Source organism: Syngnathoides biaculeatus, chromosome 11 (assembly GCF_019802595.1).
Source record: "Syngnathoides biaculeatus isolate LvHL_M chromosome 11, ASM1980259v1, whole genome shotgun sequence".
Lineage (NCBI taxonomy): Eukaryota > Metazoa > Chordata > Actinopteri > Syngnathiformes > Syngnathidae > Syngnathoides > Syngnathoides biaculeatus.
The window spans coordinates 27,081,808-27,109,798 of NC_084650.1; the positions used below are offsets into that span (position 1 = coordinate 27,081,808).

The 27,991-nt window shown below is 43.0% G+C and overlaps 2 protein-coding genes and 1 long non-coding RNA gene across 3 annotated transcripts in view; 2 read left to right on the top strand and 1 right to left on the bottom strand.

Annotated features, from left to right (window-relative positions):
* pdgfrb (platelet-derived growth factor receptor, beta polypeptide) overlaps positions 1 to 2,805 on the bottom strand; it is a 35,532-nt gene extending 32,727 nt beyond the window's left edge. Inside the window, exon 1 of the mRNA XM_061835859.1 lies at positions 2,505 to 2,805. The gene's annotated coding sequence lies outside the window, so the exon portion shown is untranslated. The remainder of the gene's footprint in view (positions 1 to 2,504) is intronic.
* Positions 144 to 10,195, top strand: LOC133509126 (uncharacterized). Its single transcript, XR_009797230.1, has 3 exons — positions 144 to 437; positions 555 to 698; positions 4,845 to 10,195. It is a non-coding gene; the product is annotated as an uncharacterized LOC133509126 (long non-coding RNA).
* Positions 10,196 to 27,985, top strand: cdx1a (caudal type homeobox 1a). The gene is made up of 3 exons (XM_061835862.1): positions 10,196 to 10,931; positions 20,943 to 21,091; positions 23,314 to 27,985. Exons 1-3 carry the CDS (start codon positions 10,466 to 10,468, stop codon positions 23,512 to 23,514), a joined length of 816 nt encoding a protein of 271 aa, XP_061691846.1. The 5' UTR covers positions 10,196 to 10,465; the 3' UTR covers positions 23,515 to 27,985.
* The last annotated feature ends 6 nt before the right edge of the window (positions 27,986 to 27,991 follow it).

Below are 27,991 nucleotides of genomic sequence, written 5' to 3' on the forward strand. Positions count from 1 at the left end.
TGTACTTTCATTATGTAGGTCACTCCAGAAGTTGAGTATTACAACTCATAATGAAAGCATTTCCTGCTCGCAGTGTCCTGCAGGAGCGCCCGTGCTCAATGAGGTGCAGCTGCCTTGTCAGCGCTGTGCCCGATGTGGTGGGAGGGAAACGAGGAGGACACCAGATGGCCAAAACACTTAGTGCTCTTCGTTGAAGATACCTTTCGAATAAGTCTCTAAGTGCAGCATGAAAGAAGCGGTGACTAATTGAGGCCTGACGAGCCAAGTTCAGTTTAAAAGAAGTGATTAATAATGAATCAGCCAATAACCGACTGCCTCAGAACCAGTCACCGAGGGCGCTATTTGATTAGAAATGAAAAACGCACAATACAATACATAGGTGAAGTGATGTATTGTATTGTATGTTACAGTAATTCGGGTAGCGTCCTGCTAACAGAGTAAGGGGAAACGGTGTTTTTTTTTATAACACATGAGCATGACAGAGCATTTTTTGAGGTGAATCCGACTCCTGGCATGTTGTCAACATGGTTGTAACGTGAAGCACATTTTCTCAGAGTGGTTGGCACGCGGCGAGCGGTGAGCAGTGAGGGCCAGGAAACAGTTGATGACGATGGATTAGGGCTGGCCCAGTGGAATGGAGCCGACCGAGGAGTTCTACATACCAAGAGTCTGATGCCCGCTGAGAAACATCCTAAAAGGTGAGGACTCCAATTCAACCTCACTTGTTCTTTTTTTTTTTTCATGCCAAAATATTATGTGGAAAAATGCAGTGGAACACAAAATGGGTCAGATTTTGAAATTGCTTAAATAATATTAATGTCAAGAAATTCGAGACAAAACATAAAAACAGGGCTCTATTTTTGGCATGGCATGAATGGGGTGCGATATGTGGCGTAATTTGCATTGAGGCAGGTGAGACCTGGCGTTGGTAATTTCGTGGACCAACACATGGAGGGCATTTAAAAGAGCGATATTAGCGGTGTTGTGGGCATGACTGACGCCCGATTGGGTTGTTTAGATGCGGTGATGTCATCAATCTGTGCCAACAGTGTGCCTGTGAAGCCCTTTGAGACTCTTTTGTGATTAAGGGCTGTAAAAGTAAAGCTGACTTGACATGATCACAGCAGAGTTAAATCCAAGCGGCTTCTAGAAGTAGTAGTAGAAGTACACTGACAGTCTTTGACATCGTGGAAGGAAAAAAAAGATCTGCTCGGATCTGGGAGGTCAATGTGCGGATACATATCTGGTTGATGTAAAGGACAAATGGTGAAGGTGGCACTTGGAGACTCCCCCAACCCCTGATGTTTTTGTTTTCCCCCATCCCTTGTGCTGGCCAATAGGATGATTTAGGATAATCAATGAAACTCTTCAACTCACTTGTACAATGTCTTGGCAAGAAGTTGCCACCAGATGATACCAAATCTCACATGATCCACTGATTTGATCTCTGTCAATGTCTTAGCATTTGAGATCGATTCCAGAATTTCAAACGGTATGACATCAGTGGCATCGGCCTTCAGAGATTCAGATTTATGACTGTTGTTGGGGAAAGTACGATATGCATGCAATTTTCCGATAGCTACTACAAAATGCCAGGACAAAAATATCCAAAGAGCTGTCTCTAATCAACAACCAGAGATCCTCCAAAGGAAATTCCAAAGAGTTGATGGGGAGAGGAGCAGATGCATGCCAGCATAATGAATCCTCAGTTTCATATCAGAAAAGGTCATCAGGGTACACAAGATGGAAGCGGCTTTTTCTGACCCAGCCACGTATAGTGAGCCGTGTTCAGGTGCTGAACATCTGTCGGGTCACAGGGAAAAAAAAATGTGCGTGCCGCATGTGTCTCAGGCCATGAAAGAGTATGCGGTTCTATAGTGTTACTCACTACAGGTAGTAAAAGCTACATCTGTGACAAACACAAGAGCGGTGATGTTCTCCAAATTAACTGTTAAATTGCAGGGTGGGTTTCAACACCATATCGCTAAACTTCAATAAACTGTTTCTGTTTGGTCCATTCCTAAGGAAAGCCATTAATGAATAAAACGACCAGGGCTGTTGGTACACTCAGCGTTTGCGCAAACAAATGCTTAGGAGGAGAGGCACAAAACTGGAGGGAATATAAAAAGCCGGCGTTGTACAGACACAGGATTCCTCAAGAAACCTGTTGTCTCAGGGAGAAGACAAACGTTGTAAAAATGTTCTCTACGAAAAGGGGGGCGTCAATACAAAGAGGTGAAAGTCACTTGCATGTTGACGTTTGAACAGGTTGAATTGTAAGTCCCTGCTGTGCACACATTGACAAATATGAGGGCAACAAATACCACCGGCAACAATTTCCGTAACAGCTGGCAACGGCACAAAAGTTTTGGTTTTGGCCCATGTTTACCTGGAGTTCATGTGTCGGATAAATTCCTTACAAAGCCATTCATAAAGTGTCACTCACAAATAGTGACAACATACACACTCCTAAGCAGAACTAATAGTACCGGACAAGAACTTACCTTTCAAAGTTTCCCAAAACACAGATGACAACTCCCCTCTGCGCTTCTTCTCTATGTATCTTGGAGTCGCCTCCTCTTTCTCCTCCTCCTCTTGAAATGAGAGGAGAGTATTCCAGCTGTTCCTCTCTATGGGGGCTGCTGCTTCAGATGTAAAGATGTCTCAGATGTTCAGAGTCCGAGGGGACTGTGAGGTTAATCTCCGCTGTCCCGGGAGTCTGCTGGAGGATGGATGCCTCTGAAGCGGGTTGTTTGGATAGTCAAATCACAGCACTGCATGGGGACTCCTCTCCTCTGACACAAAGAGTTCTGTTTGAAAAAAAAAAAAAAAGTTCTCAATGGAGACATAGACATACACCCTTTTTCCCAGACACATTCGCATGAGTGGGGAGAGTTTCAGTGGTCCAGACCTGCTCGAGTTAGAAGAGGCAGGGGAGGGGGTGAGGGATAGAACTGAAAGAGAGGGAAGTTTTAAACGTAAAAGGAACAAAAGTGCTGCAAAAAACAAAATACAGACTGGATTGTGTGGCCATTTGTTTTGAATGACGAGAAGTTGGAGGTGAAGTGAGACAGTCTCAGTTGGCAGCGACGATCTGGACCGTATCAAGCCCTCCATAAAACAGCAAACACAATGGAAATGTGAAGGAAGGGGGCGGGGGGGGGTCCTGGCAGGGAGAGGGGCGACAAAAAGGTTTTGGCAGAGTTTGTGGTGGGCTGCTTGGGAAACAAACATAGATGTCTCAGTTTCACAGGAAAATAGCCTCTTCCAATTCCACAACAACACCCTGCCCAAATCAGGTTTCTTCTCCTCCACAGTGAATGTGAAACAAGTAATGAACTCTTTTTGTATGCAAAAAAAAAAAAAAACACAATATAATTGTGAACCAATGTGTTTACCGGTTCTTCATTTAGATTTAGGTCTGGAACCTGACTGGCCCACTGCAAAATTGGGATCATTTTTCAGTGGGGCTGCTTGATTCATGTAAAGCACAATATGATTTTAAAGGTGGCTGTGAATATTCTTATTCATCCAGGACATTGAATCGATCACAACTGGTCCAGAACTGATGAAGCCTGCTCGGGGGTGAAATGTCTTCTAAGACCAGTGCAGTCCTGTCAAGGTTCAATGAATTAACAAACATACATATAAATCATAGGTGGAAGATTTTCTGGATTTTTAGCAAACACCTGTGTGAATGATATCTACTTCTAAGCAATTGTCCTACAAGGCTGCCAGCACCACATTTTTTCCAGTAACTTACCAGCCTTTCAATCTTCCATCTTGCCACTTTTCTCACATGGCACAGTCATTACAAAAAAATGTTTTAAAAAAAACTTTGTACACCACAAAACGGGCAGAATTTCCTGCAGCTCTTTTCCCATTGCTTACACATTTGGGCAGTGTCCTTGATTGGTTCTCCTCTCGTCTTTTCATGAATTTTGGAGGCATGTCCATGGCATGGAAGCATGTTTTTTTTTTTTTTTACATATATTCACACATTAACTGGCTCCAAGGTTTCCAGTGACCTAAGTTATCCATAGGAGCATTAAAAGAGAGGACGGGATGGAAGGGGCGAGAACAAAAAGAGGCTAAATTGGGCAGGAGCCATGTTGTCCTCTAATTGTGAAAGCAATTCTCCAGACTTTGCTGGGATTAATCAGAGAGTGTGCAAAACCCCCATCATTACATTGGAGGGGAACGACACGGCACTCCCACGATAGTGCAACTGGCAAACAACCCCCCACCCTCGGCCCACACCTCTAAATCTACCAATTTAACCCACGTGCATCTAGTAGTTAGAGAGCTATTAAAATTTAGCCCGCAGGACCTCACGCAGCATTGGTGGCCATTGTAGGGGCCTTAATACACACAATGTTGAATCACGTTTTGGATAAAACACAAGATGTCAGCTGTGGACTGAAGTTGCACGTGCCAAAACAGATAAAGGATGACCAAATCCTAAACTATTCAACTATGTACAGTATCACTTTTAACAAGAAGCTGGCGAGTAGTAAAATATTAAGATGTTAAATAATCTTTTGAGGGATTGGTTTGGTAAATTCAAATTGAAGAATGTTAAATTGCGTCTTGCATCTTCCAGGTTTCTCCGTGCAGTCCTCATGGGGAAACATTTTTGGACACCCCTCTTTTAAATGAAACAAAAATATGATGAAAACAACACTGGCAGGCACTTGGTCAAAAAAAAACATTCTTTATTCTTACCAGCGTGAGAGTGTTTTCTCTCACCGGTGCTCGCTGTAGACGGAACTGTTGCCTTTTCAGATAAAACCAGAAATAACCTCCCGTGTCAAATGATCTCTGTGTGTGTACAATACCCCCAGAGCTCCTAAGAGAACGGCCTGGACTCTCATGGGGTGAGGACGAGGGGGGTGGTAAGCCTCAGGCAGGCCTCACCAAGAGCAAGGTACGGATTTAAGATGATCCCAAATCCACATTCATGTTTAAACAAGGATCTGGAGTCACATCATTTACACTGATAAAGTCTGAGCGAGTCAAACATCACATCTGTCCATTTATTTCTCCTCTTAAGCCAATGCCCATCGCAATTAGTTTTAGGCGAGATGTGTGGATTCCCCCCGGACTGCCCAATCAGTCTCAAAACCCTGATAGACAGAACGACCATCCACAATCACGTTTGAACCTTTGGACAATTTAAAGCGTTCAATGAAAATAACACACATGCTTTTGGAATCCTGGAGGAACTCAGAGTGCCAGTAGAAAATCCACGGAACCACAGGGAGAACCTGCGAGCTCCACAGTGCTACATGTAGACCAAAGCCAAGATAGTGCTTCTCCAAACAATATCAATTCATCAATCAAATGCAGTGTGTGCAAAATTGAGCCTGCAAGCCTGGGTCACAATTTGTTTTTCTCCTGTCGTTCAGTTCAAAGGTGTTTGATGTTTTTGTTTTTCTGCCCACACCAGACAAATCCAGTCATACATTTATGACTGTGCTTTGTTCACTGGGGTAGCGTTATTCAAGAAAAGAAAAAGGTTGGGAGCATAGGATTATCCAAAATGCATTATTGAAATGAAGAATTTAACATTCTGGGGCAAACTAAGAAGTCGTGTCCAACTCGTTAATATTTCACAAACTGATTTGAATTTTGGCGGCACAATAGCTCAGCTGGTAAACCGTTGTCTCTCACAGTTCTGAGATCTTGGGTTCAATCCTGGAGCCGCCTGTGTGCCATTTGCATGTTCTCCCCGTGTCTGCGTGGGTTTCCTCCAGGCACTCCGGTTTCCTCCCACATCCCAAAAACATGCAACATTAATTGGGCACTCTAAATTGCCCCTAGGAGTGATTGTGAGTGTGTCTATTTGTCTCTATGTGCCCTGCAATTGGCTGGCAATCAGTTCAGGGTGTACCCCGCCTCCTCCCTGTTGACAGCTGGGATAGGCTCCAGTACTCCCCGTGACCCTCCTGAGGATAAGCAGAGAAGAAAATGGATGGATTTGGATTTTGTTATACTTTCAGCATAATTAATTAACTTATTTTTAACTTACTTTTGCTACGACAATTTAAGAAAAAAGACCAATGTGGTTGTGATTTTTTTTTCCTGAAAACATTCAAATATAGACAGCAATGCTATTCAAAGCACTTGTGGAAAATCATGGCACAAAATTCCATTAATGTAATTGGGGAAAAAATTCAGTACAAATAAAAGACCAGAAATCAAAATGAAATAAATATAATAAATGGTTAGTAGTGGGGGAGACACGGTGGGTCAGATGGAAAGCATTGGCCTCACAGTTCTGAAGTCCCGGGTTCAATCCCGGACCCACCTGTGTGGAGTTTGCATGTTCTCCCCGTGCCTGCGTGGCTTTCCTCTAGACACTCCGGTTTCCTCCCACATCCCAAAAACACGCAACATTAATTGGACACTCTAAATTGCCCCTAGGTATGATTGTGAGTGCGGCTGCTATCTGTCTCCATGTGCCCTGCGATTGGCTGGCAACCGGTTCAGGGTGTACTCTGCCTCCTGCCCGTTGACTGCTGGGATAGGCTCCAGCACTCCCCGCAACCCTTGTGAGGATAAGCGGGTTAGAAAATGGATGGATATGGATGGATGGACGGTTCGTCGTGGTTAGCACATCTGCCTCACAGCTTTGAAATTCAGGGTTCAAATCTCAGCCACAGCCTTCCTATGTGGAGTTTGTGTGTTCTCCCTATACTGTTTGTGTATGCTTGTGTGGGTTTTCTCCTCCCACAACACAAAACCAAGTTGTCCAAACATATGAATGAGAGTCTAAATGGATATTATTGGAAGGGGGTTTATTCTGACGTAGACACTTTATATCAAAATGGACCTCTGTTATTATTTCATGTTCGGGCAACTAGAGGAATTGTAATGGCAAAAAAAAGGGGGGGGGGGTGATGAGACCGGGGTGATGTCCTGAAGTCCTTTTACTTCCTCTTCTGTCTCTCTCTTATGTTGCCTTATTTGACACCACAACTACCAAATGCGGAGAAAGGAATCAATAAGCATGTGGTATGGGCCAGTACATTATAATCTAAGGCCCTTCCCTGGAACGAACATCCAAGTGTTTCATGTCTGCAGGCCCTCAGAGGACTGCAAAGGACAAGGTGATGGCAGAGGATCACAGTGGGTGTTTCCTATGAAATACAGCTGCTTCTCCTACACTTAGGCTGTTAGGTTTGCTGAAATGAGCGCACAAACCTCTTATCAATTCCCCTTCTGTGCACTTGAGCCCATATAGAAACAAAAGAGTGGGAACACTGTTTATGCTGCACTGTTGAAGTGGAATCCGCGCATGGAGAATTCCCTGACACGAAGCCCATTTAAAGATAAATACAGACTGTTTATTGACACTGAAAAAAGCTCCGGGGTTCATTAGAGCACCAAAACAAGACTTGAATAATAGTAGAAAAAATATTTACAGTGCTGAAGGGGTATGCTGTCATGGTGCGATACATTCATGCATGTTTAGCCCAGTCGTGTTTATTGAACGGCTGTATGACGTAATGTTCCAGTTTCTGGTGATGCAGTGTGTTTATGTTGCTTTAACGGACACGCTTTTGGCACTTGGCCTCTCCATCAACTCAAACTTTCTTCCGCTTACTCTTAAAGATGATCGTAAGTGTTCTGACCACGTTATGAATATTGAATGAATGTTGGGTAGCTGTATAGATCTTGATGCTGTTACAGCTTCGTATGAAATATGACATAAACAGTAGCTGTGGAAAAATACAAAAGGGGTATTTGTATTCAAATAATGGCATCAGCAAGTTTTGTGATTTGCAATACATTGTATTTTGCTGCCCTCTACTGGCAGGTGTCTTGAGGAATAAAGCTGATTGAGATTCTGATTCAAGGTGAATTATTTAGTCAACATAATAAAATTGAAGGGACGTATATTCATTTGTATTTTTCCCTGACGTTATTGAATCAAAACTACGTTTTATCCCTGCTCAGTGTTATAACTGCTGTATAGGTCAGTTGTGACATTATGCACGCAAACTTCAGTTTATGATCACGACACTTTAACCATTCGTCACAATAAAACACTGCTCCGGGTGACTATCAGCAACAAAAGTGGTTACAGGCTGCAGTAATTTTACTTTCACTCTGTGGAGACCTTTTGCCCCCTTTAACTTGAATCAAACTTTAATTACTTCCTCCACTGCGGGAACAAATCACACCTTTTGTTTAGGAATCATGAACCGTAGTAAACCTTTCATATGATTTGCAAGTTCAAAAACTCCAAATACAAGACCCAGACAAAAATAACATATGCCGACACACAGATAATATTTGACAAGACTTTGTAATCCCATTCCAATTAAAATGTAATTGTTTTCTCAATCTATTTTACAAATCCGGAAAGAAATTGAATAGTGTATATTGAAAAAAAAGTCTCCACAGTCATATTCAAAAGTATTTTTTTATTTCTAAAAAAATTAGACCAAATTAAAAAGAGAGCATTTCAATACTTGCTCCTCCATTAATATGATCTATCACAGGGGTCACCAACGTGGTGCCCATGGGCGCATGCTAGCCCCGAGGACAATCTAAGGCGCCCGCGAGGCATGTTCTACAAATACCACAGCTTTAAAATTTGAATCTGACTTGCTTATGTTATTTAAATTTTTAAAATACCTGTAATGTCACATCATACAAAAAATTAAAACAAAAATATTTTATGTATGTATAATGAACTATGACTGAAGTTTGCTGCAACAAGTCGTGTAGCCCTTCCTACAATCAGTTCTCCCCTAGTAGCCCTCAGGCTCAAAAAGGTTGATGACCCCTGATCTATCATCTGTTAAACTCAATTGAAAATTGTTTTTTTAATTTTTTTGCAAGGGAATGTCAAAATAAGAAACTTGAATGGTGTGGTTGCACAAATGTGCACACCCTCTTGTTCAGCTGTGATAAGGCTGTGTTCAGAATAAAGCAATCGAATTCAATTCAGTGCCTTTGATTAACCCTAAAAAAAATCAGCCATTCTAGTAGTTTTTTCTTGACTCATTTGTGTGTGTGTAAACACTGACTGGCATTTTAAAGTGTTCATAATTCCTTCCACCTTGTAGTTTTCATGAAAACCTGCAATTTGAACAGGGGTGTGTAAACCTTTTATCGTCATCGTATCGTGGTACCATCACTTTTTGTTACTGCAATAAAAATCACTGATTCTGCTGCTTCATAGTGATGCCTGTGACATTTGTTTAAAAGCAAGCTGTCAGTTTCTTTCTTTCAAGCTCTGTTCTTTAACTCTGAGGTTATAATTGTGGTTGTAGTCTACAGTGTTGCAGAGCTGCACTGCATCATACTGAAAGTTGTTTTGAATATTTGTATACACATCTCCCAGTATCATGCGGTGTAGTTCGCAACCACTGCAAACTACGACTAAGAAACACAGTGTTGTGAAAAAGTACTATTTCTCAAATTCTTTTCTTTTATTTCCATAGTTTCCCACGTTTATTAAGCTCACTCAAAAATACAAATATCAGACAACGACAACCCGAATACAGTACATATAAACATAAAATGTATTTTCTTTAAGTTCTCCTTATATTTATGAAGGGGAAAAAACTTCAAAACTACGTGGCACTGTGTGAGAAGATATTTGCCCCTTAAACTTTAATTACTGGTTGGGCCACTTTCAGGAGAAACAACTGAAATTAAGTATCTTCTGGACGTTGATTAGAACACTCCAAAACCTGCAAAACTGTTTTTTTTTCCTCCCAAGCCATTCAGAAGTTGACTTGGTGGTGTGTTTTGGATCCTTCTCCTGCTTCAGAACCCGCATTTACATCACTTTGAGGTCTCAAATTGATGGCCAAAAATTCTCCTTCAGGAGTTTCCGGTCAACGGAAGAATTCAAGGTTCCATCAATCACAGCAAGTTGTCCAGGCCCTGAAGAACTAGGGAAGCCCCAAACCATTAAACTACCACCACCGTGTCTAACTGTTGCTAACATATCCGGTGTGGTCAGTGAAAATGAACTCAACTTTGAAAGGAATTTTAATTTTTATGTCATGATTTAATAATGAGGGCAATTATTTTTTTCTTTTAATTTAATAAAATCACTACTTAAAAAATACATTTAAAGATTGTCTTGTTATCTTTTGTATTTACATTTATTTGCTCTTAAGTATTAAAGTGGGGAATACATTTATGCAAAACAATGCGAATTTGAGAAGGGAGCTGGAACATTTTCACACTACCGTGTATGTGTGTGTACTGTTACTGTATGCGTGTGTGTGTGTGTGTGGTGTGTGTGTGTAAGCTTTAATGTGTTGAGATTGTTTTGGATCTCAGCAGAAGGTTAGGTCAATGCACTCACATCGCTTACCAGAGCAGGCCAGGTGAGTCTCAGGTAAGGGCTGACGTCATCATGGTACTTTTGAACTCCTCGGCTGTAAATCTATAAAGGTGTGTACTTGCTGCTCAGGAAGCTGGCCACAGTGTGTGTATGTGTGTGCGTGGAGTCGCCGTGAAGGGAAAACAAGAAGCAGAGAAGTGGCTCGGAATAAACCCCCTAAAATGCTCCAGGAGATTTGAGCGGTTTACCTGCGAAAGGCTGCTGGTCGCCAGCATGTATCCCAACTCCCAGCCGGCCAGACTCCCTGCCCAGCCACTGCCCATAAACAGTCAGTACGTAATGCCAACGTACGATTTCACAGCTTACCATCACATGGCGGGAGTCGCCGACCCGTCCGGAAGCGCCTGGAATCCTGTTTACCGCGAGGAATACCCGTTCGCCTTCCCTAGTTCGAGCCCCGCCGCCGGGCAGGTGAATTTCAACTCGGCAGAACTGAGCGACATGCCCACTATCCCTGCGGGAGGAGGCCTCAACCACTACAATCTTTTCTCCAGTCAGGACCCTTTTTGCTCCCGGAGGAGACCCCATGAGCCTGTCAAGATGCCCGCACCTCCAGGTGAGACTAAATTATCGTGAGACAGGAAGTCAATGTTTTCATCGAGCTTTACATTTAGAGATGAGTGCTGGTTTTCGACTGCGAAAATGTTAACATAACGAGAACACAAAAGGCTTTCGGAGTAACTTTCGTTATTCTTTATTTAGATCACAAATGTGTAAATACAAAAAAAATAATATAGCAATATGTAAATCTATGCACATCTTAATAATCAAAAGAAGTGCTGCTCTGTAATAAATACAGATTGCATCCATTTTCCATCTTTTTTTTAAGTCAAATGAAGTTCATTTTTTTACGCAGCACATTACCAAACAAAAATATTGTGAAAATTATAAATAATGAATTGATCAAAATTCTGCTCACATTTATTCATAAAATGAGTCAAGGTGAAGCATGGGGGGCACAGACGGATTTTTACCTTATGACATTTAATAGAAGAGGGTTTAAATTGCTCCACCTGCCACTATACGTTGCTGTTCTCCATCTATAACCAAAAATATATTAATGATAAACGTGGTAATTTTCTGAGCTTCGGGTGATCTCCCACAGGACCCTGGTCGGGAATAAATGGGCTTTATTTTACATTAAAATAGAAAGATGAACAATGCTTTTGTTCCTAAAATTGTCATTTTGGGCATGCCACATAATGATTCCCAGCCTCATCAGCTGTGCTGTGTAAAAGTGTCCAATTTTGCCTAATTGGTTTGAAAATGATTCATTTAGTAAAAATAATGTATCTTAATTCATCTAAGTTAGCCACCGACATACAATTAAATACATTCCACTAAATGGCAAATGGAGTATCCAGATTTTGTGACGATTTTGCTTGGTTCTTTGAGGCATTTTCTAGTATAAAATATTTGCCTTGACACAATAAAAGTTGGGAAACTCTGCCATATATGAGAGTACGTACCAGTATATGAAGGACTATCATATTAAAAACAAACATTCCCACAAAAGGGACACATATTTGATAGTACTTATGGTACTATCAAAACAAGCAATAAACTGTAAAGACTAGAATTGTTTATACCCTTGGTAAACGTTTATTTAATTTCTACTGGTGTGGAAATGACAAAAGTGGTCATATTAGAAATGGTAATGACAAATATTGATTTATCTTTCCTAAATTTTGAAGATTATTTATAACCACTGTGCAGTTTGTGCAAGGTGCAGTCTGTGCATATATATATATATACACATATATATATATATACATAGAGAGAAAGAGAGAGAGAGAGAGAGAGAGAGAGAGAGAGAGAGATTTTTTTTTTTAATTGGCATAGTCATGTTAATGAAGTCATGAACTGGAAGAGATGGGGGGTGGAGAATGGGTGGAGGCACCAATGTGGGGTCTCTCACAGGTTAAAGAAAATTTATTTTGTAAAGGATCCTGCTATCTTCTAGCATAACTTAGAGCAATCATAGAACATCGTATATGCAAGTTTTGAAAAGAGATTTGAATTCCAATTAAATTATCATTCCACGCATTTTTTTTTTCCACAATTTGTAGCTAAAAAAGAAACACATCCAAATACGGTAATGAAAATTCACACATTTTGCACATAGCAGTGTATACTACTGAAATGCACACCTACAGCAGTTGTATTAAAAATGTGAGGTAATTTCTATATTTAACTGTTTAATTCTAATGTATATTAATTTACTGCGACTATGTCTCTTTTTGGAATATGACAAAATGTCATTAAGGATCTAATCACACGTTTGTATAATTGACTGTATCTTTTTTTTTTTTTAACTCTGTCCTAATGTCAATCAAGCTGTTGCAACATGTACCTGCACAATTTAAGGGACGTTCTCTGTGAAAAGTCCTCTAATAATACAAATGACTCAGTTTTGTGACTCGTGGCTTTGGGTCGTAACATTATTTTTAGTTTCCTCCCGATGAAAGTTTTTACGCACATCAACAGTTGCGACATCCGCGCACGCGCCGTTAAGTCAGTGACTGCTCACACACATCCATCAAGCTATTGGCCTCTCCCTTCCGCAAGCTTGCGTGGGATGTCAATGCAAAGCTAACAAAGCAGGCGCTTGGAGGCTGCTAAAGGGTCGTTCCCGCCCTCTCTGTCCACCAGGCGACAACCTGGCGAGATAATGCGGCTTAGAAGAGCCACGGCTTGCAGAACCCGGGGGCCTCACGGATGTCTGCGCGGCCCACGTACCCGTTTGCTCTACTTTGATCGATGTTGTCACGCACTCAAGATTTCCCGATCAATAAGTGACTCACCCTTTTCTGTGAATGTGTGTGTCAATGAATAGCTGCCTGTGTAAATAACTGTGCAAACCGCTCGCACTGATAAGAAGAAAAAAAAAACCTACTGCGATGCCTTAGAGAGTCGACGCTCGCTCTAGTTAAGTTTGATTAATAGAGCTGATGGGTCTGTAAGTGGCGCCTGAACTTGAACACGGTACCAGACAAAGATCTTAATCTTGGCTGCACGACGTGACTGGCTACAGTCACGAGTCTTTTCGGTCTCCACTTTTCTCATTTATTCCAGAATAATATAGAGAAGAGGTTGAATTGTGGAATTATGTACAATTGTGTACTTTTCTCATTTTACACCCAGTGTACTGCTTTTTTTTGCCTGTCATTGGCCCACAAAAACATTTTTATACCTTTTAAATTGAATACAGAGTAGTTGTTAAATTGAAATTGATGTGCGTAAGTAAACACACAATACTCACGATACCTAGCTTTGGAGCTATTCTCAGGCCCACTGTGAAAACGTGGGCGTCACTGACACCAACCGTCATGGGCCTGTCCTTCCTCGACCCAGTGCACACCTGTTCCAGTGAACAGATGCACCCACCTACTTCTTGTTCACGCTAATTACCCTCAATATTGCAGTATATTGCCACTCGTGTGGTCTGGTCATTCGCCAGATTGTTGAACTTTGTCATCATGTTCTCGATGACCTTGTCTCATGTTACTGACTTCTCAGTTGTTAGACCCTGCGTCGTTTTTGACGTCGCCTCTTGGCCTGCCGATTCTGTTACCTTTTTCTATTTTGGACTGCTTTCTTGTGCACTGACCCCAAACTGAATAAACTTCCTGCTCAAACAATGCCTGGTCTCCCGAGTCGTGCTCCTTGGGTTCAGCCACAAGTTCTGGTCATGAGACCAACTCAAAACGCTCTGTAATATACATATACAAGATGACGACAAAGTCATTAGAAAAGGCTACGGTGGTAAGATTTTAGCTCTGTTTTTTAGTTAAAGGTGACCCAAAGGTTATTGTTTTAATAATAATTTATAGGCCTCCAAGATAGAATATAAAATGTACGGAGGATTTTTTTTAAACCGATGTCAGTTATTTGTACTGAGGAGAAGTATTTTGTCATCATGAGGGATTTTAACATTCATGTTGACAAAAAAATGTCACAAACCAACGGTGTGGGGGCGGACCCAAATGCAGGACTCCAAGACGAGGACATGATGTTCAATGTGTTTTATTATAAACTATAGTTCTGCGCAACAACAGATTCCAAGAAGACAGGATCGAATAAACAAGAAACAATGTCTAATAACTAAGAGTCAAATAAGAGCATAACAAAAACATGAGTGGACTATAATGGCGCAGTGGCAGAGTAACCCTGGATGTGGGAAAGCAAACTCAAACTGGCAAATGCCAGTGACAAAAATCCAACTTAAATACATAATCTAATCACAGTGCCTTATGAGAAACAGCTGTGACCGGCGGCAGGTGTAATGGATGAAACTGTTTAGAGTGGTGGCCAGGCCACGCCATTTTTGGCCGTGGTCCAGCCTTGCACATGAAAACATGCAAAAAACATCCAAAGAACTTTCTGCCATATTAGACACATTTGAGCTGTCTCAACATAAGAGTCCAACGCACACTCAAGATCACATCTTAGACCTGGTCATCTCTAAGGATGAAATTCTGTCAATGGACATTTAGGATATGGCGATTTGTGACCATTTTTGTGTATTTTTTGAATTACATTCTTGCAAAAATTCTGACACCATCTGTCTCTATTAACCCATTCATGGGCAGGTTGGCAATCTTTTGGCTCATTGAGATAAAAGTTTCCTAACAGGCCACAATCAAGGAAATAACACTTATTTTTCATTTAACACATAAAAAATAGGGCAAAAAGATGTACCCACTCTCGAGCAACGTCCCAAAACTGGGGCGGGTATGTTATCAGTTCTGTGAACTGGTACAAACTAGAGATATGTTTATTAATTAATTCTTATTCTAGAACAACACTTATGCATTATTAATACTGATGGATTAGCATTTTGAAGACAAACTTGGTTGCATACTCACCTTTCTCCCTTTCTTCTCTTGGAAAACACTCCATGTGTCACGTCCCATCGGAACGAGAGGTAGAACCCAAATGCAGGAACTCGGAAGACGCAAGGTAGTTCAAGAAGAGACACGTTTATTGTATGCAGAGTTCGGGGATCGAGCAGGCAGTCCGGTCCACGGGGAAACAATGCAGGCAGAAGTGTCAAGGAGTCAGGCTTACAAGGTTGGTCAGAGAACGGACGGAGGTCGGTACACACAGGTTCAGTCAGGAGTACGAGAGTGCTGGACCGGGACATAAAGCTCAACGAACTGGCGGAGGACCAGTCGTCACCGGGTCCTATATATACGGGGGATGATCAGGCCGCATGAGGCACAGGTGTGTGCCTGCCAATCAGCGCAGCTGCACAGCTCGTGCTGAAGCGGCAGGATCATGACAGTACCCCCCCCCCCCTCAAAGGCACGGCTCCCAGACGTGCCTAAACGAAAAAAAAACAGACACTAATTAACACAGGCAGGGGTGGGCGGAAGGGGATCCGGAGGAGGGCACGCCCCCCCCCGAACCCCAGACTGGTGGCCATCCAGGCCACCAAACACGAGGCGTCCCCACGGGGCGATTCGGGCGGACGACCTCTGTGAGGAACAAAACTGCGAAGCAGGAACCAGAACGAGGCAGGCCACTGCTCCGGACGAGAACCTCCCACGCCGTCGGTGCAAGACGACCAGGGATGGGTCGCCAACGAGGCCAGGTCCTGAAGCGGCTGGGCGAACTCAGGAGCGAAGAAGATGGAGAGCAGGACCAGAGCCATGACCGCCACCCCGAAGTCTCTCCAGCTCCTGGGTGGCTCCACAGAACTCCCCAGCGCCTGCTGGACAGCAACTTGAGAAGGCAGCGACCCCGTCGCCGCCGCCTCCTCCTGGACAGCAACTTGAGAAGGCAGCGACCCCGCCGCCTCCTCCTGGACAGCAACTTGAGAAGGCAGCGACCCCGCCGCCTCCTCCTGGACAGCAACTTGAGAAGGCAGCGACCCCGCCGCCTCCTCCTGGACAGCAACTTGAGAAGGCAGCGACCCCCCGCCGCCTCCTCCTGGACAGCAACTTGAGAAGGCAGCGACCCCCCGCCGCCTCCTCCTGGACAGCAACTTGAGAAGGCAGCGACCCCGCCGCCTCCTCCTGGACAAGAACGTGAGAAGGCGGCACCATCGCCGCCCCCTCCTGGACAGGAACGTGAGGGCGTGCCCGTCGCCGACAGAGCAGGAGTGTGGAGCGTCCGCGGGCCGGTCGCCACTGCCACTCCAGAGCACGGACGAGAAGCGGCTGTGGAGACGTCGCCACCTTCTGGACAGCAACGTGAGGCGGCATCGGGTCGGTCCCCACTGCCACGTGAGCTTGCAGTGCATCCGTAGAAACAACAACGTGGGCGTGGCGCGGTGGTGAATCCGTTTACAGGGCAACGTGAACCTGAGTAGGCGGAGAGTCAGTCGAAACTGACACGTGGGCGTGTCTCGGGAGCGGGTCAGTTCCAACTGTCGCGTGAGCTCTACTCGGAACCGCCAACACTGCGACGTGCACTTGAGGTGGCGAGTCTGTTCCCACTGTGGCGTGCACTTGGCAAGGGGACGAGTCGGTTTCCACGGCAACGTGAACTTGAGCAGGCGGAGAGTCAGTCGAAACTGACACGTGGGCGTGTCTCGGGAGCGGGTCAGTTCCAACTGCCACGTGAACCTGAGTCAGCAGCGAGTCCGTCGCCGTTGCGACGTCAGCGTAGGTCGGCTGGTTCGCCAATCCTTGCCGGACCTGGGCCGTGAGAGCGGCCAATTCAGCGCTCTGCCTCTCTAACTGCGCCCGCATTTCGCGACAGAACGACTCGTGGTTTTGCGGCTCCTCCTCCCTCTGGGCTTGAGGCTTCGCCACCAGCTGCGGGTCTGCCGGTCTCACAGTTGCCGGCGAGGAGTGGGAGGACGGTGTCTTCGTTGCCGCACAGCGAGAGACACCAGGGAGCGCCCGGCCGGGGCGTCTCCTCTGGCCGCCACGCGGAGGTCCCGGGTAGATGGCCAAGCGGGTTCCCTCGTACGGATAGGTGCACTTGGATCTACCGGGCGAAGTCGCTCGGGTGCTGGAAACGCGGGAAGGCGGGGCAAACTGACTGGGATCAAAAGCCGGGCAAAGAGACTCAAAATCAAAGTCGTCGGAGTCGTACTCAGGCAGCCCGGCATACAAATCACGGTCCTCCTCATATTCCGAAAAGTCAGAGTCCAGAAGAATATGAGGAGCCGGACGGGTCGTGTTCGGGACGTATTCGTACTTCGCTGGCGGAGCGTAAGACACGGAAGTGGAGGACGTCAGGGAGCCTACCCGGATTGGACAGGCTTGGTCCTCCGGCAGACGGTCTACCTTGCGTCGGTCCCAGCGACGCCGGGTCTTTCCTGCTGGGTCCTGTGATGGCCAGTTCGTTCTGTCACGTCCCATCGGAACGAGAGGTAGGACCCAAATGCAGGAACTCGGAAGACGCAAGGTAGTTCAAGAAGAGACACGTTTATTGTATGCAGAGTTCGGGGATCGAGCAGGCAGTCCGGTGCACGGGGAAACAATGCAGGCAGAAGTGTCAAGGAGTCAGGCTTACAAGGTTGGTCAGAGAACGGACGGAGGTCGGTACACACAGGTTCAGTCAGGAGTACGAGAGTGCTGGAACGGGACATAAAGCTCAACGAACTGGCGGAAGACCAGTCGTCACCGGGTCCTATATATACGGGGGATGATCAGGCCGCATGAGGCACAGGTGTGTGCCTCCCAATCAGCGCAGCTGCACAGCTCGTGCTGAAGCGGCAGGATCATGACACCATGTGTACTTGAGGCAGCCATGTTGGGTAAGGAAGGAAAGGGAAATAACTCCGTGCTTAACTTTGACCGATGAGTTATCCTCTCCTGATACCAAATTATGGCTTAAGATAAAAAAACTTCAATGTTTTGATATACTGAAGGATAGAATGCGAGAACATCATGATGTCCCAAAAATGGGACGCTGCCCACGAATGGGTTAAGAAAAGGTACAAAAATGAGAGTACTGTCACTAAGTTTAAGGAGACTGTAGCGGTGCCACAGACTGTGAATGCTGAGACAGTTGATGAACTTTTGGACAATTTCACAACTACCGCAAGAAACCTGAAACACGGTGGCAGAGCACAATAATGATCAAGAGCGCTAAATCGAAGTGTAGGAAAGCAGAATGTAAGTGGAGAAAAACTAAACTACAAACTGACTATGCCCTCAACAGGCAGTGTCTTTGTAATTTCAACCAAAGGTTAGTTTGGGATAGACTGTAACACTTTTCTGAAATCATCCATAATAACCTCAACAATATTAGCACTTTTTTTTGCTGTGGTTCACAAGCTCACCCCCCACCCAACAAATCATAACAGCCGCCAAATGCAATGAGTTTACAATGAGTTATTTTAGTGAAAATATAAAATTCATCAGGTCAAATGTCAGCACAAATCAGCAAAATGATAAAATGATTCGACATCTGAAGCCACCCAGGAAAAACTCCATTACCTTGTCAGAATTTGACACAGTTGACCAAAAGACTGTAGCGAAAATGGTTCAGCAATTGAAACTATCAAGAAGCTGTCTCGATTCCATACCATCATCAATGCTAGCTGATTCGCAGCAAATAATCAATTGTTCACTTCAGTCGGGCAAGTTTGTTGCTGCTGTTAAGGGTCTTCTAAAAAACAGAGCACTGGAGGATTCTATGTCAGCAAGTTTTCGACCCATCTCAAATTTTCCTTTCATAGCCAAGATTGTTGAGAAAGTTGTTTTTAATCAACTCTGCAGTTTCTTGAATTTCATTGGACGTTTTGACAAATTTCAATCAGATTTCCGAACTCATCACAGTACAGAATTTTTGCTTTTATCAAAATGCTCAATGATAGAAGGTTGAACACTGACTCAGAAAAGGTGTCAATTTTGGTCTTGTTGGATCTAAGTGCGGCTTTTGATACAGTCAATAATATACTGCTGAACAGGTTGGAAACGTGGGTCGGACTAAATGGAACAGCCCTTAAATGGTTCAGGTCCTACCTGGAGGAAACAAGCTACTTTCTAACCATTGGAATTGCTCAATTGCTGCAAATGGCAATGACCTATGGTATCCCTCAAGGGTCAGATCTCGAACAACCTGTTCAGTCTGTATCTGCTACCCAAGTGTCGAATTCTTCAGAATTTTGATATTGACTGTCATAGGTATGCAGATGGCAGTTTTATTTAGCAGTGTCTCCAGATAACTACAGTTCAATTGAGATGTGTCATTGTCTAAAGCAAATAAATAACGGGATGAGCCAAAATTTTCTTTAATTACACCTCAACAAAACTGAGAATTGTTTTTGGCAATAAAGAAAAGAGAACTGTTGTTAGTAAATACCTGGACTTACTACCTTTAAAAACCAAAGACCGAGTCCAAAACCTTGGTGTTCTGGTAGATTCAATCATACTGAGTTTTGCCATCTGAACATCATATCTAGAGTGAAGGCTTATATGTGTCAAGCAGACCAGGAAAAGCTCGTCCATGCTTTTATCTCAAGTAGACTTGACTACTGCAATAGTCTTCTGAATGGACTCCTCAAAAAGAGCATTAAACAGCTGCAGCTCATTCAGAATGGTGCAGCTCGGGTTCTAACCAGAAAAAAAAGAGGTCAGAGCATATAACTCCAATTCTAAAGTCCTTACACTGGCTTCCAGTCAGAATTAGAATAGATTTTAAAGTTCTTCTAGTGGTCTATAAATCATTAAATTGCTGAGGCCCTGAGAACATGAAAGAAATGCTTACGGAATACAAACCAAATAGAGCTCTGAGATCGATTGACTCAGATGAAATAGTGGCACGCAAAGTCCAAAGCAAACATGGCGAAGCAGCATTTTGTGATTATGCTGCACACAAATGGAATAAGTTGCCAACAGAGGTGACCTCAACCCCAAGTGTGAATGATTTTAAATCCAGGTTGAAAACTCTGCTTTTTTTCTCATGCTTTCTAGAGTATTTCCACTTTTAATGATATTTCTTGCACTGTACGCTTTTTGATTGTACTTTTATTTTTCATTTTATATTATGTGGAGATTTTGTTGAAAATTTTATTGCTTTTTCCCCTGTTTAAAATGTTTTTTTTCTTAGTATTCAAATTATTTTCATCATGCAAAGCACATTGAGTTACCTTGTGTAACTCGCCATATAAATAAATTTGCTTTGCTTTGTTTTATGACCTGACTGAACAAAGTGCTTCCTGTCATCTCAATGGAGTTCGGTGGCCCAAGCAATATTTTATACAAAACATATTCATGGCCTAAACACAAAGACAGCAAATAGGTTAGTTTTTCAGCCAATGAAAGTAAAAGAGGCTCACAAAATAATATCTGCAAAATTGAGATAACAGAACTGTGGATATGTAGGTGTGAACTGAAATTTCCTTCCCAAAAGCATTTTTTTTAATGACCAGAGTGCTCAAGTGATTAGTATAATTGCATCATCGCGACAATCCAAGGTGTAAATCAGATGGATCAGCAAGTTTCAGGTCCACCCTGTGGGGGCACAAATGATTGTTCTGAAACTAGGCTGAGCAACAAGTGACGTCAAAGTGACGGATGGTGCTGATAGTCTCTCCAGAGTTGTCCCAGAGGCATCCAATTCAAATGATGGTCATTAATTGGAGTTCTTTTCTATGTTACAGGAGGAAAGACTCGCACAAAGGATAAATACAGGGTGGTGTACACCGACCACCAACGCCAGCAGCTGGAGACTGAGTTTCAGTTCAACCGCTACATCACAATGAGGCGCAAGGCTGAGCTGTCCATGGCACTGAACCTCTCAGAAAGACAGGTGAGGACGCAGGAGTCAGTGGAAATATGACGAACAGTACGCATAAGTCTATCCGGCTGCTCGTGATGAAGTGGTCATATACAGTACCTTGAAAATGAATTTTCAAAATTTTACTGCACATTTAACATCTTCACATCATCCTTGAAAGAATATACAGTACTGTGTAGATACACGTTGTTCCTTTGTTCCACAAAGAATGCTAATTTGCAAAAATATGACAAATTTGAATTTGTCAGGTTTCTATTATTGTCTAGGTAATAATTGAAAGTCCAAGGACTCAAACCTTGGAAATACAACATTGCAAATTGAAGATTCTCAAGAATTCCAATGACCTGTGGTAACAATATTTCGTGCGTCTTAGCCTTTGGCTTTTCTGGTAGCCACGAAGTAGATATTGAATACTGTAGGCCAATAAGAGGGTGGAAAGGCAAAAATCAGGGTTGACAAGGCAAAAATTATTGAAAAAGCATATATTTTTGTAATGATTTTTGTTTTTCAAATGCAAACATTTGAATTAGATCTTTGTAACCGGGCGGCACGGTGGGGCAACTGTTTAGACCATTGGCCTCACAGTTCTGAGGGTAGGGGTTCAAATCCTGGCCCCGCATGGGTGGGTTTTCTCTGGGCACTCCGGTTTTCTCCCACATCCCAAAAACATGCAACATTAATTGGACAGTCTAAATTGCTCCTAGGTGTGATTGTGAGTGAGTCTGTTGTCTGTCTCCATGTGCCCTGCAATTGGCTGGCAACCCGCGACCCTTGTGAAGAAAAGCAGCTCAGAAAATGGATGGGTGGACGGATCCTCGTAACTGTTGAAGGTCAAGTGTCACGCCTATAAACATTCTAAAATAGATATAATAATGAAAAACACATATGACATTATTCACTTCAATGTCTATATGAAAAAATAAATATGAGAAGAGACTGCATCATCCATGCGCAAAGTTGCGGAAATGTCCTTCAACATTCAAGTGCTAGCCATATTGGCTGCATCTTCTGTTCGTGATGTCACACTGAGACATTCGCCATTGAGAAGACGCTGTGCCACCTGGTATGGGAGACCAACAACAGAGAAATTCGGATTTTTCCGACAGTCTGTCTGACATGGAAGCTCTTTTCGTAGACGAACATCTCACAACCAAGTGAAGTGAATGGGGCAATAAAACCTTATCGTTTCGAGCCATATTAAGAGGATATGCGGATCACGGCCAAACAGCATTTGACGCCCACAAGCGACGACGACGGCATGGCCAAAACACTTCCCCATCCAATCTACCTCCAAGGCGGTGATAAACACCGCCGCCCGTGAGCGATGACAATGCCCCAGAAACCACCTCCCCGTCCGAACCACCTCCGTGTCAGATGAGCCACGGCGGCCCGGCGCCACATCCGCCGATCACGGCTTCGGCCGGGGTCGCACACCGACACATTTAGCACCCCTGACATACGGATTACGCCCCCCCCCCCCCCCCCCACCAACCCATCTATTTTTTTTTTGTAGCTCTATACAGACTTACCTGTCATTTGGAACCTGACAAGCTCTCATCCTTTGCACTTGTGCAATCCATTTTTCACGACGAACTGGGTCTTTTGGAAAAGTATGAACAGCGAATTCATCCTCCCGAGTGTTCGAGTAACATCCACCAATACAACGAGCCAGCATTTTGGCTAACACAAAGTAACAAAGAGCTATATTTGAGCAGGTAAAACTAATAGAAACATACGAGACAGCCTGAGTGCGCTCCTGCCCTGAACGTCACTTCCTGCTTCTTCTTGACAACAAATCCCTCGAGAGGATTTTCATGGTGGCAGTTACAAAAAGCCAAATAAGTCAAAATCATGTTTTGTGGTGAAAAAAAAGGATGGGTCCATACCGGCTGATGTTTTTTTCTTAATAACATACTAAAAATCATACTTTTCATGACAGTGGACCTTTAAGCACAATGCACGAATTGTAAAATGGAAAAATGAAACTAAACATAATTGTTTTTAATCTAATGTGAAAATGCAAATGACATCCTTGTGTACATATTCCGATACGCTATATGTGTTGCCACTGCTGTGCTAGGACAAAGGTGTATCAACCATTTTGATTTGTTGTATTTCACACACTGAATATCATCAAAGAGCAAGGGTGACAGGTGATAGGTAACCTAACCCTTTTGTTTGTATGTTTGTTTTTTGACTTCACAACCCTCTAAACTGAATCTGCTCTTTGTCAGGTGAAGATCTGGTTTCAGAACAGACGTGCCAAAGAGAGGAAGATAAACAAGAAGAAGCTGCAAGATTCCCAGCAGCCATCCACGTCCACCTCCACCCCACCTGTGCCCACTGGATCCAATGACGGCCACAACGCAGCGAGCCCAAGCAGCGCCATTCCGTCTACTGCCTTATCAGAAGGATACAAGATGGAATTCATATGACTTTTTTTTTAGCAGAGTGAAAGAAGTGATCAGCGAAATGACAAAACTGTGAGGCATTCACAATCAGCGCTTTAGTCAGAAATGAACTACGATATGTCTGGCAACTTTAATCTGGGAATGTGAATCATCCCTCAGATATTGTCAAGACCTCAAATTAATAGATACATCCTTTAATTTGGAAATAGTCACAATGAAGAAACTTAACTGAGTATGTTGGGATTTGTTTATAAGTTCAGATATTACGTGTCTGTGCAACAGCAAAGGCTTTTTCTGTTTACTGTGTGCTATATATGGAACAATGTGAATTGCACGAGAGCACATATGGAGATAGTACAAAAACAAAAGAGACTTAAAACTGATTTTGATGCATCCGTCCATCCATTTTCCATTCGGCTTATCCTCACTAGGGTTGCGGCGTGCTGGAACCTGTCACAACTATTTTTGAGTGGTTCGAACTGGTCACCAGCCTATGGCAGTTCACTGATAGGCAAACAACCATTCGCAGACACAGTCACACCTATGGGCAATTTTGAGTCTTCAACGAACCTACCGTGTATGTTTTTGGGATGTGGGAGGAAAACAGAGTGCTTGGAGAAAACCCACACAGGCATGAGGAGAAAATGCAAACTCCACGTATGTGGGTCCGGGATTTGACCCCAGTCCTCAGAGCTGTGAGGCAGACGTGCTTCCCGCTTGGGTTTTCTTGGTGCCGATTTTGATTCAGTCAAAAAATATTTTTATGTACTGGGAACAGAAAGTGAGAACAAAGCTTCATTTGCCACAACTAAAAAAAGGGCAACTGCACAGAATTTCACAAGTTAGATAGACAAATTGAGATAGTGCAACTGGTTAGAGTGTTGGCCTCACAGTTCTGAGGACTGTGGTTCAAATCCCAGCCCCACCTGTGTGGAGTTTACATGTTCTCGCCATGCCTGTGTGGGTTTTCTTCAGGCACTCCGGTTTCCTCCCACATCCCAAAAACACGCAACATTGACTGGACACTCTAAATTTCCTTTAGGTGGAATTGTGAGTGCGGATGTTTGTCTCGATATGCCCTGCGATTGGCTAGCAACCAGTTCAGGGTGCACCCCGCCTCCTGCCTGATAACAGCTGGGATTGGCTTCAGTACTCACGCGAACCTTGTGAGGATAAGCGGCTCAGAAAATGGATGGATGGATGAATGAATGAATCTATTACAAATGTAAAAAGTTTATCTGAGTGGTGAATGTGTACTGAATGTGTCGATTTGAAAAGAAGAAAACATTTGTAAAAGGGATAGCCTACCGCACCGCCATGACTTTGGCTGAAAGGTGCAAAGTTTTGAGCTCATGGAGAAGTTTTAGACAGACATCAGCCACATCCTGACGAGCAGCCAAAGATTGCTCAACAGCATGTGACTCATGAGCGAGCGGCCTTTACACCTCCACATGCTCCCACAGACACACACGCAGACATACTCACACTTTATTCCCTATTCAGCTATTGCATGATTTTGTAAAAAAATATATATATAATAATAATAATAATAATAATTAGTGACTGCCTTTATCGCTTCTTGTCTTTTGTTTGACTTGTTTATTATGTCGGAAGTCAGAACTGTACGGGTAAGATTTTCTGAAGATTACTTCAAATCTCATCTTCTCATCTTTTGGTTTAAAAAGAGGAAGGAAAGATTTCAAAAGTTGCACATTTGAACACTCCACCTTAGCCAAAAGACCAATGAGCCATCTTTTTATCAGATTGTCGTGTGGGAAAGGGTTTACATTTTAAAGTGTTTCAGTTTTCTTAATAAAACATGTTTTGCTGAGCCGTACACAAGTTCATGGCAATTTTTTCTTTGGAGTTCTTTAGAACTATATATTTATTTTCTATAACAATTGTCATAGTGACTCTCAAAGTGTGGCATGTGTACTAGTGTTGTGTGGGCTACGCGTTATCGTATCCAAAAGAATCACTAGTTTAAACTGCATATTATATTACAAAGGCTTTATTTTTTTTTAAATCCTTTCGTCTAGGAGAGCTCAGTTGTATTTCACTTTTGGAATAAATATAGTTGAATTTGATCTATTTAAAACACTTATTAGGGTACTGTATATATTTTATTTTCATCAGCAACAAGTTTAAATTGAATTGTTATTTTCTTATCTTTTTTTAACTTTCCTAAATTTAACTGAAACTGTGAATAACATAGCAGCTCCTTACTGTTGCTGTTTTTTGTTTTTTTTAGAAAGAAAACTGTATCCATCAGGCTTTTGGCCTCTGGATAGTTGTAGATGGGCTTTCACTTGAATGGTACAAGACTTAAGTATTGTAGGAATCCTTGGGTCATCCTATCCAAGATTGTCAGCGCCTTGAACACTGACTACGATCATCCACGTGGCACACAAAGACAAACGCTCACTATTCCCACTGCCACGGAGTGGGAACTGAACGCATGCTGCCCAGGCAGGAGTCAGTGAAGTGAACACTATTTGTGGCTAGTTTTGCAACTTGAAAAGAAATGTAGAAATGTTCAGTCAGGTTCAAAAAGTTGACATCTCCCTACTTGTGTATTTTGAAAAAATGCATGCTGTCATTTAAATGAACAATCAGTGACTTTAAAAACATTTTTTTAAATATTTTTTTTAAAAAACAGTTTGAGATGTACAACATGCAACATCAACTCTGTGGCCTCCAAAGCACGTACTTTTATATAAAGATTGAAGCTACATCAAAGATAATGTCTCAAAACACGAGTGTGGGTTTATAGTTTTATATCGTTGACATGATAGAGTTTGACCACATGAATGTGTCGCAACAAGGTTTAATGCATTTACTCGCCGCTCAGGGCAAGTCAAAGCTTTTATAGGTTAAGCACAGCACGCTTTCCAAAATTTAACTTTTTTGTGTGTACTTCAAAACGATGAAAAATGCATTTCTGAGAGAATTTTCGACGGTGTGGCGGACTTAACACAACACGGAAGATGAAAATGGCACATAACTGTCAGAGCTGCTTTATGACACTGGCGTTGCGTTATCAATTATTTGCTCGGGAGATTATGTCAGTCAAAAGTTCAACTGAGTTTTACGGAGAGCATTCAGTTAAAAATAATCTCAAGTAGGTGCTTGAAGACATTACAACGATCACAGACCATAAACATGTTTGATGGGGCTGTGAATCAGCTAAAAGTTTGACCGGGATTGTTGAACTTTGACCCCAAACAACCAAACCAAATCAATCCTAGTCAAAAAGTTTTAGTCAAAGAAGAATCAAGGTGTTTCTGCTGTGCTGATATCATATTATTCACAGAAACACAATCTGTAGCACTTTATCTCCATAGGGAAAAAAAATGGTTCATGTTGCAAAGTGTGATAGAGTTTTAAAAAATGGACCCTATCTTACCAGAGGGAGCAAAGGTTTGACCACGCCCATGACCATTGGCAGAAAGGGCATGGTAACATGCTTTTTAGTTGTTCCATAATATTCCCTTTGACTTTTTCTTTTTTTCTTTTTTTAAGAAATGTAATAATTGTGTCATAATTATGGCTACACTTAAAAAGGAACTACTGTGAAGTAGGTCTGATCATCCATCCATCCATCCATCCATTTTCTGAGCCGCTTATCCCCACACGGCTCGTGGGAGTGCTGGAGCCTATCCAACTTATCGTCGGACAGGAGGCGGGGTACACCCTGAACTGGTCGCCAGCCCATCGCAGGGCACATAGAGACAGACAACAGTCGCACTCACAATCACACCTCGGGGCAATCAAAAGTGTCCAATTAACGTTGCATGTTTTTGAGATTTGGGAGGAAACCGGAGTTCCCAGAGAAAACCCACCCATGGTCCACAAGCATCTTACACAGGTCAAATTAATAAATACATTGGACAAGTTAAATGCATTCTGTTAGATTAGAAAAGGGAGTCATTGTTTGTTTGTTTGAAATAACTTTACAGCAGCGAACAAGCTTTCACAAACACAGGCTCAACTGCATTGCTATTGGTCACAGTCAGTTATGGCGTAAAAAAAAAAGTATATCACATAAGATTCTTACTACCGGTTACCAGTTCTGTTTTTCTCTCTCATTTTCTCACACCAAGCAACGGTCCTTAGTCAATTTTGAATAGCTGACACATGATGTCTAATCAGAAAAAGCAAAAGATCCTCTTTTTCTGAAGAATGCTCCCACTATTCAAGTCAACGGATCAGATATGTTACAAATTAAACAGGTTCTTGCTATCTCCTATTAGGAGGCTGCCACCTTATCTAAAGCAGAGCAAAGTATTTCTTTACTGGAAGCAAATGTATGATAATTATGATCACAATTATTCCTACAACGGCGTGACTCAACAAGGTGCCAGTATTAACCTCCCCAACTCATAAATTCGCTATCCGTTTCTGCTACCCCGCGGTGCCAGATGGTCACAGGAAGCCTGGTTTATGTCACTCGGACCATCAACTGAATAACGTGTGTGCGTGTGTGCGTGCGAGAGTGTGT

Excerpts from the sequence above, each read along its gene's own strand:
- cdx1a (XM_061835862.1), top strand. The coding sequence starts at position 10,466 with ATGTGTGTGCGTGGAGTCGCCGTGAAGGGAAAACAAGAAGCAGAGAAG. Across the intron at positions 10,932-20,942 it reads CAAGATGCCCGCACCTCCAG|GAGGAAAGACTCGCACAAAG; the intron begins GTGAGACTAAAT and ends TCTATGTTACAG. Across the intron at positions 21,092-23,313 it reads TGAACCTCTCAGAAAGACAG|GTGAAGATCTGGTTTCAGAA; the intron begins GTGAGGACGCAG and ends GCTCTTTGTCAG.